At 45.4% G+C, this 15,052-nt stretch overlaps 1 protein-coding gene and 1 long non-coding RNA gene across 3 annotated transcripts in view; one reads left to right on the top strand and one right to left on the bottom strand.

Annotated features, from left to right (window-relative positions):
• The window catches only part of LOC133562271 (uncharacterized), a 33,106-nt gene extending 29,655 nt beyond the window's left edge, over positions 1-3,451 (top strand). The window contains exon 3 of the long non-coding RNA XR_009808871.1: positions 3,207-3,451. This is a non-coding gene — a long non-coding RNA (uncharacterized LOC133562271). The remainder of the gene's footprint in view (positions 1-3,206) is intronic.
• LOC133562270 (cholecystokinin-like) overlaps positions 1-11,387 on the bottom strand; it is a 292,686-nt gene extending 281,299 nt beyond the window's left edge. Inside the window, exon 1 of one of the 2 annotated variants that reach the window (XM_061916295.1) lies at positions 10,450-11,387. In XM_061916295.1, the coding sequence (XP_061772279.1) occupies positions 10,450-10,500 (51 nt within the window). In that variant the 5' untranslated portion in view covers positions 10,501-11,387. The remainder of the gene's footprint in view (positions 1-10,449) is intronic. The other variant, XM_061916296.1, reaches the window with a different exon arrangement.
• Positions 11,388-15,052: the final 3,665 nt, after the last annotated feature.

Below are 15,052 nucleotides of genomic sequence, written 5' to 3'. Positions count from 1 at the left end.
TCCCAAATGTTTATATTAAAGCCCGGACAACCCACACCCACAAAAACAATCTGGTGTATGCTATCCAGTGTAATGATGAATTCACTGATTCATGTGTAGGGGAAAGAAAAACAACCACTCAGCCGATGGATGGCACAGCATACATGGGTAAATTCTTCAGGCCAAGACTCAGCTGTCTACCTGCACCTCAGGGAGAAACAGCACTCTTTTGAGAACAACAATGTACAGATTCTGGATAACGATGACGGATGGTACGAAAGAGGAGTAAATGAAGCCATCTATGTCAAGGTTGAAAACCATCCCTGAGCAGAGGAGGCGGTCCGTGACACCGCCTGTCTTCCACATACAACAATGTCCTTTCAACCATTCCTAAAAGTCTCTGAAATGTATTTCTATTTCTTTCTGGCACTCATCCAGGTTGAACACTTTGTTTTGTCTTGTCTTAACTTTCTTGTTGCCTCTTTTTGCACTGCTCTCCGAATCTAAACATTGGAACTACTTAACTGGCCTCATCAAAATTGACAAGATTTTGGGTTTGGGGGAACCTGCTGTCGTGACGAAGCGGTTGTTGCTGGACACACGACAGAGAACAAGGAGTGCCGTGTGCCTGGTGACCCTTTCAGTCGAGGACGTGAAGATATCCACCTATTTGAACTTATGATAAATGGACATCAGCTGATTGGAGTAAGCGTTGCTCTGGTTTGTCGACAAATTGGAAGTTCTTCCAAATCTTCAAAGTACCCCAAAGCTGCCACAAATGATTGGAGGATGCGGGAAGAACTGTGGATTACATCGGTCTGTCTACCCCGCAGTTTTGAGGACCAGTCATAGACAATCTAGAGTGAAAAGCAAATTTTATTTTCACCCGCATAAAAATCCTTCTAACTTGGATTGTTTCCCTGGCTTCGAGACTCTCCTAAAGGACAGCGCAGTGAAGACACAACAAACTCCCTTTTTGTCTTTCATAGACACACACCTGTTGTTGTAAACTTTGGACTAGCGACTGCTGCAATACATCAAGGCCGCGGAACAGAGACACACACACACACACACACACGCACACACACACACACACACACACACACACGCACATCCACAAAAATATACGCCACACATACACCCCCCCAACCCAACGCCCTCGACGCAAATCCCATAGGGGTGATGAATGAATGGTCAGCGCCTGAGAGGTGCGGCCTATCACCATCACCTTGAACTACCTTCCCTCTGTTGCTAGATATCTCAAGATGTATGTTGTAATATGTATATGTGCTTTGCTGTGGAGGTTTTTTCCCACTCCAGACTGGGCCCCCTGAGGAGCCCAGTCTGGATTGTATTTTTTTTTACTAATCCTTCCTCAGCGTTTTTCTTTTCCCCATCTTTTGCGGGGCGCCTTATGGCGACCCATCAGCGTTCTTGTTCTGTAACCCTGTACACTGTTTGTTTGTCTAATCTTGAACAGGTTTGTGCTGAAAACAAAGTTTCGTTGTACATGTGCAATGACAATAAAGACCTATCCTATCCTTTAGCCTACAGCAAATAACACCTTCCTAGTTTTGGAGTATAAATATTTGGGGGTTTTGGCACCAACCGCTAGACTACATCTGACCGATCTAAGTCTACGAGCATGAACTGATGAAACCTACTTGAATGAGAGGCGAAACGTCTTCCAAGACAAACCACACAGTCCAGTTGCGATCGATTGAAGGCCCTGCGATTACAATGACCTGGATGAATGAGAACATTCATAGATAAAGATTCCAATCCATATCTTGAAGACCAACATCACAAGTATTTTTTTTTCCCCAGACATGGTCGAAGATAAATTTCATGAACCGTATCGATTTACCTGTCACAACATTGAATACCCTTTGTGTGCCACAAAAAAAAACACATTTAGTTGCGTTTTTATCACTGCATGTTGCATGTCGGTCTTATTGTGTGCATGCCTCAATTAGATGAAAGTAATACTTTATCTTCGGTGGTGTGCGGTTAGGGCCAGCAAGGCCCTGACGGCCTAATAGACGAAGCCAAGCAATGCAGGTTTACCGAACGGTGCGCACTCCCGCATAGGAAATTAATTTTTGGCAGGCAATCACATTTTGGCACATCAGTGGTGAAATTGTTTGCCCACCACTTTCACACCAATCAAACGACTACGACAGTACCACTGGCTTATACGGCGTCGGAAGGCTGCTACATATTGTGAGTTAAAATATTTTATTTCTTTATTTTTTTCATGTTTCATTTGTTTTATACATTTTTTTTTTAATTTTGACAGTACCACATACGATATGTTTTAATTGCTGATGCGAGTTTATTGAATGTTAAATGCGCCAAAAAATAGACCGTTTTGTACTCTGTTAAATGCCCAATAGAGTGTCACGGCCAGGGCACATTCCATTACGCCCTAATCTTTGCGCTGTGCTTGCTGCGCCTTGGTACGCGCCCACGGCTGCGTCATGCCCGCGTCTTGCCAACATGCCAGCAAAGCTGTGGGCGATCAGCAATCAGCCCACCTGGTCCTGATGAGACGGAGCTGTATAAAGGACCGGTGAACCCAAGGATTCAGGTGGGAACTTAGTGTAATGATTGATTGGCATAGTAATGCCAGGTTTGTCCCTCCGTGGATGCGTCGACAAGAACACAGCAATGGTAAGTTTAAATGATTTATTAAACTTAACAAAAGCAGGCTACCGACAAAAATATTGGAGCTAACATACAAAATAAACCAAGGGCGCTAGCATAAAAGCTAGGAATAGAAAACAGACCAACTAAGACTGGCACGAAGGCACACAAAAAGGAAAAACAATTCATCAGCGTGAGAGCTGGAATAAAACAAAGGCTTAGCATGAAAAGCTAGCGAGAATATACGTACGTGAAGTCAGTCGATACTGTTGCTCAAAGGCAAATTATGAACCCAGACTGAACAAAGAAAAGAGGAAGGCTTATATAGGGAGTAATCAAGGAGAACCAGGTGTGTGTAGAAAACGAGGAGCAGCTGAAATCAATGTGTAACCAAGGTGACTGACTAAACAGGAAGTAAGCTGGTCAGATGGAGAATGAGACAATGGAACAATAAACAATATGTGAAGATCCGAGTAACGGATCGTAACACTTTGTTTACCTCTTTGGATACTGTATGCCTTATGCTCTCTGTCCCTGTGTTTTTCCCTCCATGTTCTGACGTCCTTGTTGTTCTCCAGCAGTGCCTTCCTGAGTCTCCCCCTTTGTAATCTCCCTTTGTTCCCCCCGTGGTTTTTGGACTGCCTTACTCGATCCTTGACCCTCACCTGGACACGGACGCTGACACTCTCTCTCGCCCTGGATCTTCTGCCTGCCCCACGGACTGCCTTCCTGCCTTGTTCCTTCTCCTCGTTTCAACATTTGGTAAGACTCAACAGCTAATTATTCACACACATAGTCTTCCACCATACACCCCTTCTGGATATTAGTTAACACTCCATTTCCGAAGTTATTATTATTATTATTATTATTGTTTGATTATTATATATATATAATGATATATATATAAAATTCATAGAGCTATACCGCCTCCTGGTGTCTTTACCGTCATCTCCCCTCTGTAATCATAACATAGAATGCAAGAGTGTTTCTGTATAGTATCTCCAGCCGTGTCCATGTGGTGACATAAATTACGGTATTTTGAGAGCTGAAGTCGGACTAATTAGGGCACCACTGAAGGCCTAGGTGAGAAACGCACGGCCCGCCACTGTTTATCCTACCTTCTCTCTTTTGTTCCTTAAAGCCAAATATTAACGTCAGGGTTTAGCGGACTGTTGACAAAACAGTCCAGTGTACAATGTTGTTGATAAATTAACACGAAAGAGTTTATTTTATACACATCAATGTCAAAAACTTGCATGTCAGCAGTCGGCGTGAGCCCAGGATGCAGAGACAGGAAATGACTTGCAGGTAAAGATTATGATTTAATTATCTTAGCAGCAACAAAAACAGGCAAGGATGCAAAAGATAGCAACAGTATGCAAACACCAACACAGCAAAACACTAAGGTGTGCACACAACAACGATTTAGCCCCGGCTGAGATGCAGCACTGGCATATAAAGCTCTCAGATGGTTACAGGCAACAGGTGCGTTCCCTAATCCCCAAACGGAGGCAGACGTGTCAATCAGCACTCCACACTGTTTGTGTTGAGGTAAGGAAGTGCACAAGAAATGGAAAAACACTAACTAAACACAAAACACTAGGACCTGTCATGGCAGGTCATGACAATCAGCATGAAACAAGAAGGAATGGCCTCGGGGAGGAGGCAGCCTGATAGCATTTACAAGATTGGCCACTTGAGTATGTCCGTCAAATGGTCCACTGTTAGAAGAATACTACAAATATAGTAGGTGAACCCAATCATTTGACACATTGGCATTGTTTGACCCAAGTATCCAACATTGTAAAATATAATGCCTTTTATTGTCACTGTACACATGTACAGTGAGATTAAAATCAGCTCCTTCCTTAGTGCAGACAGGCAATAAAAAAACTGAGTAATATAAATAATTAAAAATATATAAAAATAGTGCAAATAGATAAAGAGTGGGGGAAGAGTGGATCGTGAGATCGACAGGCGGATCGGTGCGGCGTCTTCAGTAATGCGGACGTTGTATCGATCCGTTGTGGTGAAGAAGGAGCTGAGCCGGAAGGCAAAGCTCTCAATTTACCGGTCGATCTACGTTCCCATCCTCACCTATGGTCATGAGCTTTGGGTCATGACCGAAAGGATAAGATCACGGGTACAAGCGGCCGAAATGAGTTTCCTCCGCCGGGTGGCGGGGCTCTCCCTTAGAGATAGGGTGAGAAGCTATGCCATCCGGGAGGAGCTCAACGTAAAGCCGCTGCTCCTCCACATCGAGAGGAGCCAGATGAGGTGGTTCGGGCATCTGGTCAGGATGCCACCCGAACGCCTCCCTAGGGATGTGTTTAGGGCACGTCCAGCTGGTAGGAGGCCACGGGGAAGACCCAGGACACGTTGGAAAGACTATGTCTCCCGGCTGGCCTGGGAACGCCTCGGGATCCCCCGGGAAGAGCTAGACGAAGTGGCTGGAGATAGGGAAGTCTGGGCTTCCCTGCTTAGGCTGCTGCCCCCGCGACCCGACCTCGGATAAGCGGAAGATGATGGATGGATGGATAGATAAAGAAATGAAAAATAAATAACAGGTGTTTTGACTTTATACATGTGTGAAAAAGTAGTAGAGCAGTGTGGGTTAGTGTACATTCCGATATAAATAAAACAATTTTAAAGATTGAATGGTATTTAGTAATGATGAATGTATCCAACATTGAAACAACATTTATGTGTCAGTAAAAATAAATCATCATAGGTGAATGGGATCCAATGCAAAAGCTCCATCATACATTCAAAATTGTTTATTATTTTATTGTTGTATACTTCACCATACTAGAAGCACCATTTTGTATGATGTAGTACAGGTCTACACCACTACAAACTGTACGTTCAATAATAAACATTGTATACTATTACCAATGTATTCATCTGTGCATTATAGTCCCTAAAAACCTTACAAAGACAGAAATTGTTAGAGATGGACATGGTATAAAGAACTGTAAAATGTTCATGACTGTTACCTATCCATCCATCCATTTCTTCCACTTATCCGAGGTTAGGTCGCTGGGGCGGCAGCCTAAGCAGGGAAGCCCAGACTTCCCTCTCCCCAGCCACCTCGTCCAGCTTCTCCCGGGGGATCCTAGGGTGTTCCCAGGCCAGTCGGGAGACATGGTCTTCCCAATGGGTCCTGGGTCTTCCCCGTGGCCTCTTACCAGTCGGACGTGCAAAAAACACCTCCTCAGGGAGGCGTTCGGGTGGAATCCTGAACAGATGCCCGAACCACCTCATCTGGCTCCTCTCAGTGTGGAGGAACAGTGGCTTTACTTTGAGCTCCTTCCGGATGGCAGAGCTTCTCACCCTATCTCTAAGGGAGAGCCCCACCACCAGACGGAAGAAACACATTTCGGCCGCTTGTACCCGTGATCTTGTCCTTTCGGTCATAACCCAAAGCTCATGACCATAGGTGAGGATGGGAAACGTAGATCGACCGGTAAATTGAGAGCTTTGCATTCCGGCTCCGCTCCTTCTTCAACACAACGGATCGGTACAACATCCGCATTACTGGAGACGCCTGTCGATCTCACGATCCACTCTTCCCTCATTCGTGAACAAGACTCAGAGGTACTTGAACTCTTCCACATGGGGCAAGATCTCTTCCCCAACCCGAAGATGGCACTCCACCCTTTTCTGGGCAAGAACCATGGACTCGGACTTAAAGGTGCCGATTCTCATCCCAGTCGCTTCACACTCAGCTGCAAACCGATCCAGTTAGAGCTGAAGATCCCGGCCAGATGAAGCCATCAGGACCATATCATCTGCAAAAAGCAGAGACCAAATCCCGCAGCCACCAAACGCCGTGACTGCACCTAGAAATCCTGTCCATAAAAGTTATGAACAGAATCGGTGACAAAGGGCTGTTTTCTACACAAGAACAATTCTTTAATTCCTTTTCCACCACTTGTAAAACATATTCATTCTGTGACGACCAGTTAAGTCTCTTTTTGTACCAGACTCATTGTTGTGTTTTTGAATCTTTAAGCCGGCCTTCTTTGGGTCAGATTGTTCTTCAATGCCCCTTTTATAGCCAATGTCATTCTCTTGTACCTGCACTACGCTTCTATGTGTGTTTGGCATCTTTCCCATCTGTCTGTTTGCTCTTTTTCCTGTTGCCCTGTGAGCTTTTCTTCCTCCGTCCCCCTCTCTCTCTTTCTTTCTTTGAGGATATTAGCGGCATTAGATGTGATGTCTGAGGATGATAGATGGTGTCTGTGTTGCTGCCATAGAGGCGCATTCAAAACCAGGTGCACTGCCTTCTAAAAAGGCTGTAATTACAAGGGGAAACCACATCAGACACACATGTCCGTGCGTGCACGGGCATACACACTAATCCAGTATCAAGTCATGTGATGTGGCTTTGCTGTGATGTGCATCTCCCTCTGCTTGGCACGCCGCGGTTGCAGGTGCAAAGATGTTGGCGTATACATCTACAGTAGTTCACATCTACTGATTGACATTCCTTTTTTGTCCCTTCACTGAGTTTTACCAACTTTATTAGGCAGGCGTTCAAAGACTACTGTATGAATATTATTTCTCAGTAATGAGAATAAAGCCTCCTTTGGTTCTTACCATTTGCTATTAAAGATTCAAGGACGCTAGTTTGTCAGTGTGAAAGCTCACATAATAGAAAAAAATGCTGTTGAAAGTACAAGCAAGAGCCAAAAAATAGGAAACAAAATGTGATTTTCGTTGTATTCATGCCTGTGCACACTGAAATGAATAGCAGCACGGTGGAAGAGGGGTTAGTGCATGGGTGTCAAACTCTGGCCCGCCGTGTAATTTAATTTGGCCCTTGAGGCAATATCAGTTTAGCATTAGAGCTGGTCCGCCAGTGTTGTACAGCGTCGGTGCCGCTGTGACTCCGCATTCACCTCTAATACTCATACTTGCCAACCCTCCTAATTTTCCCGGTAGACTCCCGAAGTTCAGTGCCCCTCCCGAAAATCTCCCGGGGCAACCATTCTCCCGAATTTCTACCGATTTCCACCTGGACAACTATATTGGGGGCGTGCATTTAAGGCACTGCCTTTAGCGTTCTCTACAACCTGTCGTCACGTCCGCTTTTCCTCCATACTAACAGCGTGTCACATAATATTTGTGGTTTTTACACACACACACACACATGCACAAGTGAATGCAATGCATACTTGGTCAACAGCTATACAGGTCACACTAATGGTGGCCGTATAAACAACTTTAGCACTGTTACAAATATGCGCCACACTGTGAACCCACACCAAACAAGAATGGCAAACACATTTCGGGTGAACATCCGCACCGTAACACAACAAAACAACTTCCCAGAATCCCTTGCAGCACTAACTCTTCTGGGAAAATTTAAATTTAAATTTTATTTGATGGGCCATTGATATTTTTTTCATTATTATTATTATCTGAAACTGTATTTTGCATGTCACTAAAGTTATAAAAGCCTTGCTTGTTCAATATTTAATGCACAACTTGTTTGGGTTCCTATTAAAAGGTTAACTTGTTCAACCTTGGCCCGCGGCTTTGTTCCGTTTAAAATTTTGGCCCACTCTGTATTTGAGTTTGACACCCCTGGATTAGTGCGTCTGCCTCACAATACGAAGGTCCTGAGCAGTCCTGGGTTTGATCCTGCGCTCGGGATCTTTCTGTGTGGAGTTTGCATGTTCTCCCCGTGACTGCGTGAGTTCCCTCCAGGTACTCCGGCTTCCTCTTACCACCAAAAACATGCACCTGGGGATAGGTTGATTGGCAACACTAAATTGGCCCTAGTGTGTGAATGTGAGTGTGAATGTTGTCTGTCTATCTGTGTTGGCCCTGCGATGAGGTGGTGACTTGTCCGGGGTGTACCCCGCCTTCCGCCCGAATGTATCTAAGATAGGCAGCAGCGCACCCTGTGACCCCGAAAGAGAATAAGCGGTAGTAAATGGATGGATGGATGGATGGATGGATGGACTGAAAAATCTTCGGTTTTAGGAACTTTAATTAGGATGAGGATTCTTAGAAATCTGGATGAGCTGTTTGAAATGAGGACTAATGAGACAGCGTAATTAGAAGTGCGAGTGGCGAGGACAAAAACCCTTCTCGTTTTGTTCTGAAGCTACCTGCACGTTCATCTTTCTTTTCATCTACACCAATTTACACGAATGAGATGCCGATTAGTAGAAGCGCAATTAATTACACAATGCACATGCTGATATGAGCTTTTGCAAAACAGTTCTTGCATTAATCTGTCAATGAAACAAACCTTCAAGCCTGCCCTCATAAGGAGCCTTTAGAAATGAACTGAAATTAGCTGACAACATATGTTACTTGAAAATCAATGCAATTTTCTTAACCTATTGTATTAAAATAATAGGCTCTAATAGATAGATGGCTAGATAGTACTTTATTGATTCCTTCAGGAGAGTTCCCTCGGGAAAATGACAATTCCAGCAGCAGTGTACAGAATTGAGATCGAATTTGAAAAGTAAAAAGTAAATAATGGGGGTATAAACTGAAATAAAATAGAAAGCATTACAATAAGAATAAAAATAAAAAAGCTACAATAAGAATAAAAATAAAACAGTACTAATAAGAATATAACAAGAACAACTAGGCTGTGACGATTGCGGGGCACCGTGGTGATGCGGGTCGTTCTCTTAGGGATGCAGTCGGGCTCAAACACAGCGTGAAGGTAAGAAATAATTGATTTATTTAACAAATAAAAACAGAATTTGTATGCATGTACAACACTTAAGACCTTTAGCATATACGTATGTGGAATTAAATTATGGAATGGATTAAGCAAAGATTTCAAACAAAACACCAGTATGATTCAGTTTAAGAGTGTTCAAACTACGAGTGTTCACAAAGTACAAAGAAGAAGAATCACGATAAATATATTGAAACTTTTTTTTATTTTTTAAAAAGAGAGATGATGATTGTTTATGTATTTAATATTGGTTTACTTACTTGTGGAATATCTAATATATTTATTCACTGTTCTGTTACAGAGAACAAAGAAAAATGGGATAAATAAGCTTTGCTTCAGCCTATTCCTTTTCGGATGTGCTGTAATAAAACAACTGGAAATATGTGATGCATTACATTGTAATTGTATTGTTATCCATCCATCCATTCTCTACCGCTTATTCCCTTTTGGGGTCGCGGCATCTTCAAAATAAGCTGAAATTGAACTGAACTGAACTGTCCTAAGCATTATGAGCGCAACCCACAGTATGCAGCGAAATGTCATTTGCAGTTATGTCCATCCATCTATTTACTACCGCTTGTCCTTTTCGAGGTCGCGGGAGGTGCTGGAGCTGTCACGCCAAATTTCTTCCCCTCTACAACCCCCCCCCCCATTTACTTCCGGGGTCACGATTAATACAGACGTTTTGTTAACGCTATATTACAAAAATATAACTGTTGCGATCTGTGACTCAGATCTTCACATGTTTATTTTTCCATCTTTGTTTCATTCTCTTCTGACCCACTTACTTCCTGTTTAGTCCGTTACCATGGTTACACATTGATTTCACCTGCTCCTCGTTTTCTACACACCTGGTTCTCCTTGATTTCTCCCTATATAAGCTTTCCTCTTTTCTTTGTTCAGTCTCGGATCCTAATTTGCCCACGCGCAACAGTGACGACTCTCGACCTGCATCTTTGTATGTATATTCTCGCTAGCTTTTACGCTAAGCCATTTGTTGATTCCAGCTCACATGCTGAGGAACTGTTTTTCTGTTTTTGGTTTGCTTTCTCTTTACAGCAGTGTTTTTGTTCCTAGCCTTTTATTATTTAATAAATCCATTTATAACTTACCTTGTTGTGTTCATCGCTTCGACGCATCCCCGGGAAGAACCAATCCGGCATTACAATGCCACACAAGCGTCACAGTAGGATCCGAGCATCAAAATGTTTTTCCGCGTCGAAACCACGGGAGGAACCCTTCGACTTGGGTTTGTGGTTGGAGCTCGTGGCTTGGGAGCAGGAAAGACTTGACTGTGGGCCTGAAGTCCCCTCCGAAGCCGTTCGCGCTGCCCCGAAGAGGCGGGGGGTCCAGTGGAGAGGCCCCCCGCACGGCAGTAATGTTCCAGCACCACTTATTCCTCCCCATGGACACAGCAAGTTTCACCCCGTCCAGGATTCACCCGTCATCACCGGTAATCCTGCTTGTTTTTTTTCAAATCATTCCTTAAGCTGCCATGACACTTTTTCTGACACAAGCGATGACGTCAATTGGGGAACGCCCACCGGTGACGCAACACCGGCCTCTGTTGATGACATTTTTTCAGAAGATTTTTATATTGTGGACAGTACTTTTCATTCCCAACCTTTTTCGAATACCAATAACATTTATGATAAAATACGTAATTATCAGGATATTTTTTCTCATTATTCTAGTCAACCTCAGTCACCTAGTTTTTCTCCTACACCTCCTTTAAAACCTCATTCTCCGGCCAAGTCCAAGGTGTTTCCTCCCTTTTCTAAAGGAAATTCTGGACAAATTAAAGGGGAGGAGTCGGCCCGCCTCCAAGCCTCCCACCACCCTCCCTTAAGGTCAGTCCCTGACCATAGGGAACGGGTCTGGGATCCCCGTCTGGAGGAAGGGGCTATGACCTATAGCTGTGCTACGGAGGTAGCACAGATACTACCCTCTAAACCACAGCCACCTTGTAGACCTCCTCCACCTGTTTTTCCCCTGGCCAAGTCTCAACGGCCTTGTAGACCTCCTCCACCTGTTTTTCCCCCGGCCAAGTCTCAACGGCCTTGTAGACCTCCTCTACCTGATTTTCCCCCGGCCAAATCTCAACGGCCTTGTAGACCTCCTCCACCTGTTTTTCCCCCGGCCAAGTCTCAACGGCCTTGTAGACCTCCTCCACCGGTGTTCGGACTCGCGAGGTCATTACCTCCAGCACGTCCTCCACCACCGGTGTTCTGCACTGCTCCCAGTCTGGTTCTCACACCAGCACATGACTCTCGCCTGGTTTTCAAGCCAGAATTAGACTCTCGCCTGGTTTTCACACCAGAAAATGTTGCTAGCCTGGTTCTCAAGCCAGCACTAGACTCCCACCTGGTTCTCACACCAGCCTCCGACCCAGAACTGGTTCTCATACCAGTTACAGACTTTAGCCTGGAGCCCACTCCAGTACCAGCTCCAGAGCTGGAGCCTACTCCAGTACCAGCTCCACGCCGCCAAGCGCCGGTACCAGCTCCACGCCGCCAAGCGCCGGTACCAGCTCCGCGCCGCCAAGCACCGCCGACGACGGGGCTGGAGCCCACACCAGCGTCGACGACGGGGCTGGAGCCCACACCAGCGTCGACGACGGGGCTGGAACCTTCACCTGTGTCGACAGGGCTGGAGCCCACTCCAGTGCCAGCTCCTCGACAAGCGCCGGTACCAGCTCCACGCCGCCAAGCACTGCCGACGAAGAAGCTGGAGCCCACACCGGCGCCGACGATGAGGCTGGAGCTCACACCGACGACTCCTGCGGCTCCCAGGCCGCCTCCGGCGGCTCCCAGGCCGCCTCCGACGACTCCGGCGGCTCCCAGGCCGCCTCCGACGACTCCGGCGGCTCCCAGGCCGCCTCCGACGACTCCGGCGGCTCCCAGGCCGCCTCCGACGACTCCGGCGGCTCCCAGGCCGCCTCCGACGACTCCGGCGGCTCCCAGGCCGCCTCCGACGACTCCGGCGGCTCCCAGGCCGCCTCCGACGACTCCGGCGGCTCCCAGGCCGCCTCCGACGACTCCGGCGGCTGCAGCACCCGCACCCTCCTCGCCAGCTGCACTCGGGCCTGCTTTGGCTGCAGTCCCCGCACCCTCGTCTGCTGCTTCCAAGCCTGCTGGGATTTCGGTGCTGAGGCGTCGTCCACCACGTCGACCACGGGCGTGGCCTCTGCGAGGTCATCCTCCTCGCCAGACACTCCCTCCTCCATGTCGGCCACGGATGTGGCCGTGCCCGGGTCGTCCGCCTCGCCGGGCACCTCATCCTGCGAGGCGGCCACTAATGTGGCCTTTTCGAGGTCGCCCGCCAAAACTTGTTCGGCAGCAGCGTTCCACCCGCCGCCGCCACATGATGTGTCCTCGGTGGATTCGGGGACATGCGATCTGGCGACCCTCCACCGTGGCCTCCCTCCGCCCTCCCTTCGTTTGTGGACTCTGTTTTTGGGGAGGGGGTTCAAGTTGTTTCTTATTTGTTTTTGTTTTCTTTGAGACATCTGGAATCTGTCTTTTTGGGGGGGGGAATACTGTTGCGATCTGTGACTCAGATCTTCACATGTTTATTTTTCCATCTTTGTTTCATTCTCTTCTGACCCACTTACTTCCTGTTTAGTCCGTTACCATGGTTACACATTGATTTCACCTGCTCCTCGTTTTCTACACACCTGGTTCTCCTTGATTTCTCCCTATATAAGCTTTCCTCTTTTCTTTGTTCAGTCTCGGATCCTAATTTGCCCACGCGCAACAGTGACGACTCTCGACCTGCATCTTTGTATGTATATTCTCGCTAGCTTTTACGCTAAGCCATTTGTTGATTCCAGCTCACATGCTGAGGAACTGTTTTTCTGTTTTTGGTTTGCTTTCTCTTTACAGCAGTGTTTTTGTTCCTAGCCTTTTATTATTTAATAAATCCATTTATAACTTACCTTGTTGTGTTCATCGCTTCGACGCATCCCCGGGAAAACCACACCGGCATTACAATGCCGAAGAAGAGTCATCACAATAACGCTATATTATAAAAATACAGACGTTTTGTTAACGCTTTATTATAAAAAAAAATTAAAAAACAATTTACAAAAACAAGCTATGGGATGACGCATTTACTTCCGGGGTCACGTTTCTTCTTATGTCATCCCATAGCTCAGGGGTCGGGAACCTTTTTGGCTGAGAGAGCCATGAAAGCTAAATATTTTAAAATGTATATCCGTAAGAGCCATATAATATTTCCATCCATCCATCCATTTTCTACCGCTTATTCCCTTAGTGGGTTGCGGGGGGCGCTGGCGCCTATCTTAGCTACAATTTTTTAATGCCAAACACAACAAAAGTAAGACCAACATTTCTAAAGTATAATAAGTCTCTTATTCTTTTTAATCAGATTTTTATTCTGAGGTTAACCAATAATAATTAAAATACTTCTTACCATTAATGCAACTTCACGAACAGGTATGGTAGAAAATGATGCTTATATTATCGCACAACTTTTCTGCTTAAGGGCCGTTGCTATAAATATTGTCAATTGTGCTGAAGTGGTATTTTTCTTTGTCTGTGCAAAACTGGCAATCCAAAAGATTAAAAGATTGCAAGCTAGTCTGGTATCAGTGTCCAGGAACGGCCTGCTGACTGCCAAGGCCGGACACCGCCGTGACGCAGACAGAGCAGAGAGACAAGGCGATATCACCAGCGTCAACACATTTGCATTTTTGTATAGTCTTATATTGTGTCTAACTGGAGTTGTCGAGATTACCTCCTTCCCTCAGCGACAGCTTCAGTGATGTAAACAGGGACCTCCCAAATAAATAGTGGAAGCACACAGGCTGGACAATTAGAACATAGTTTGGATCTGTAACTAGAATACAGCCCAAAACACATGTATCCTCATTGAGCCAAAATGAACTCTGTCTCTGCATGATTCCTTGCTTCTCGTCTGTTTAATAGATTTCATCAGTGTTTGAACCTGATGGATTACCAGCGGATATAATGTAGAAATGTCAGCTAAGATTTATCTAAGAGCCAGATGCAGTCATCAAAAGAGCTGCATCTGGCTCGAGAGCCATAGGTTCCCTACCCCTGCCATAGCTTGTGTTTGTAAATTGTTTTTTAAATTTTTCTATAATATAGCGTTAACAAAACGTCTGTATTTTTATAATATTGCGTTATATTTTTATAATATAGTGTTAACAAAACGTCTGTATAAATCATGACCCTGGAAATAAATGGGGGGGGGGGAGGTTTCTGTAGGGAGAAGAAATTTGGCATGACAGAGCCTATCTCAGCTGCATTTGTTTGGGCAGAAGGCGGTGCACACCCTGGACAAGTCAGACAGACAACATTCACACTCACATTCAGTGAAAAAAATAAACACCACGGTGCCCTAATGTGTAAATATTGTATTGTAAGGTTTTGAATTGCGTGTGTCTGCAAAACTAAATCCATACATTTTTGTTTTTGACTCGATGGAGTACACAAAGGTGAAGGCTTTCTAATTAATTGTAGTTCCTTTCAAATAATTTTGTAGAGGATGTTAGTTATAACTATGCAATGATGATCCCAGTTTCATGGCTGATGCAATCATACTGAGAGACATTATAATGAGAACGATTCCGGGGTTTTTCACCATAATGAAGGAGGTTTCTTGCATGAGCTACTTCTGGCTTCTTCTCATGTAAGAATATCTCAAACGTTCGCTCTTTTTATTCCTCTC

This window comes from Nerophis ophidion, linkage group LG11 (genome assembly GCF_033978795.1).
Source record: "Nerophis ophidion isolate RoL-2023_Sa linkage group LG11, RoL_Noph_v1.0, whole genome shotgun sequence".
Classification (NCBI taxonomy): domain Eukaryota; kingdom Metazoa; phylum Chordata; class Actinopteri; order Syngnathiformes; family Syngnathidae; genus Nerophis; species Nerophis ophidion.
The sequence above is the reverse complement of the archived record's forward strand: the minus strand, read 5'-3'. Positions and strand labels throughout refer to the sequence as shown.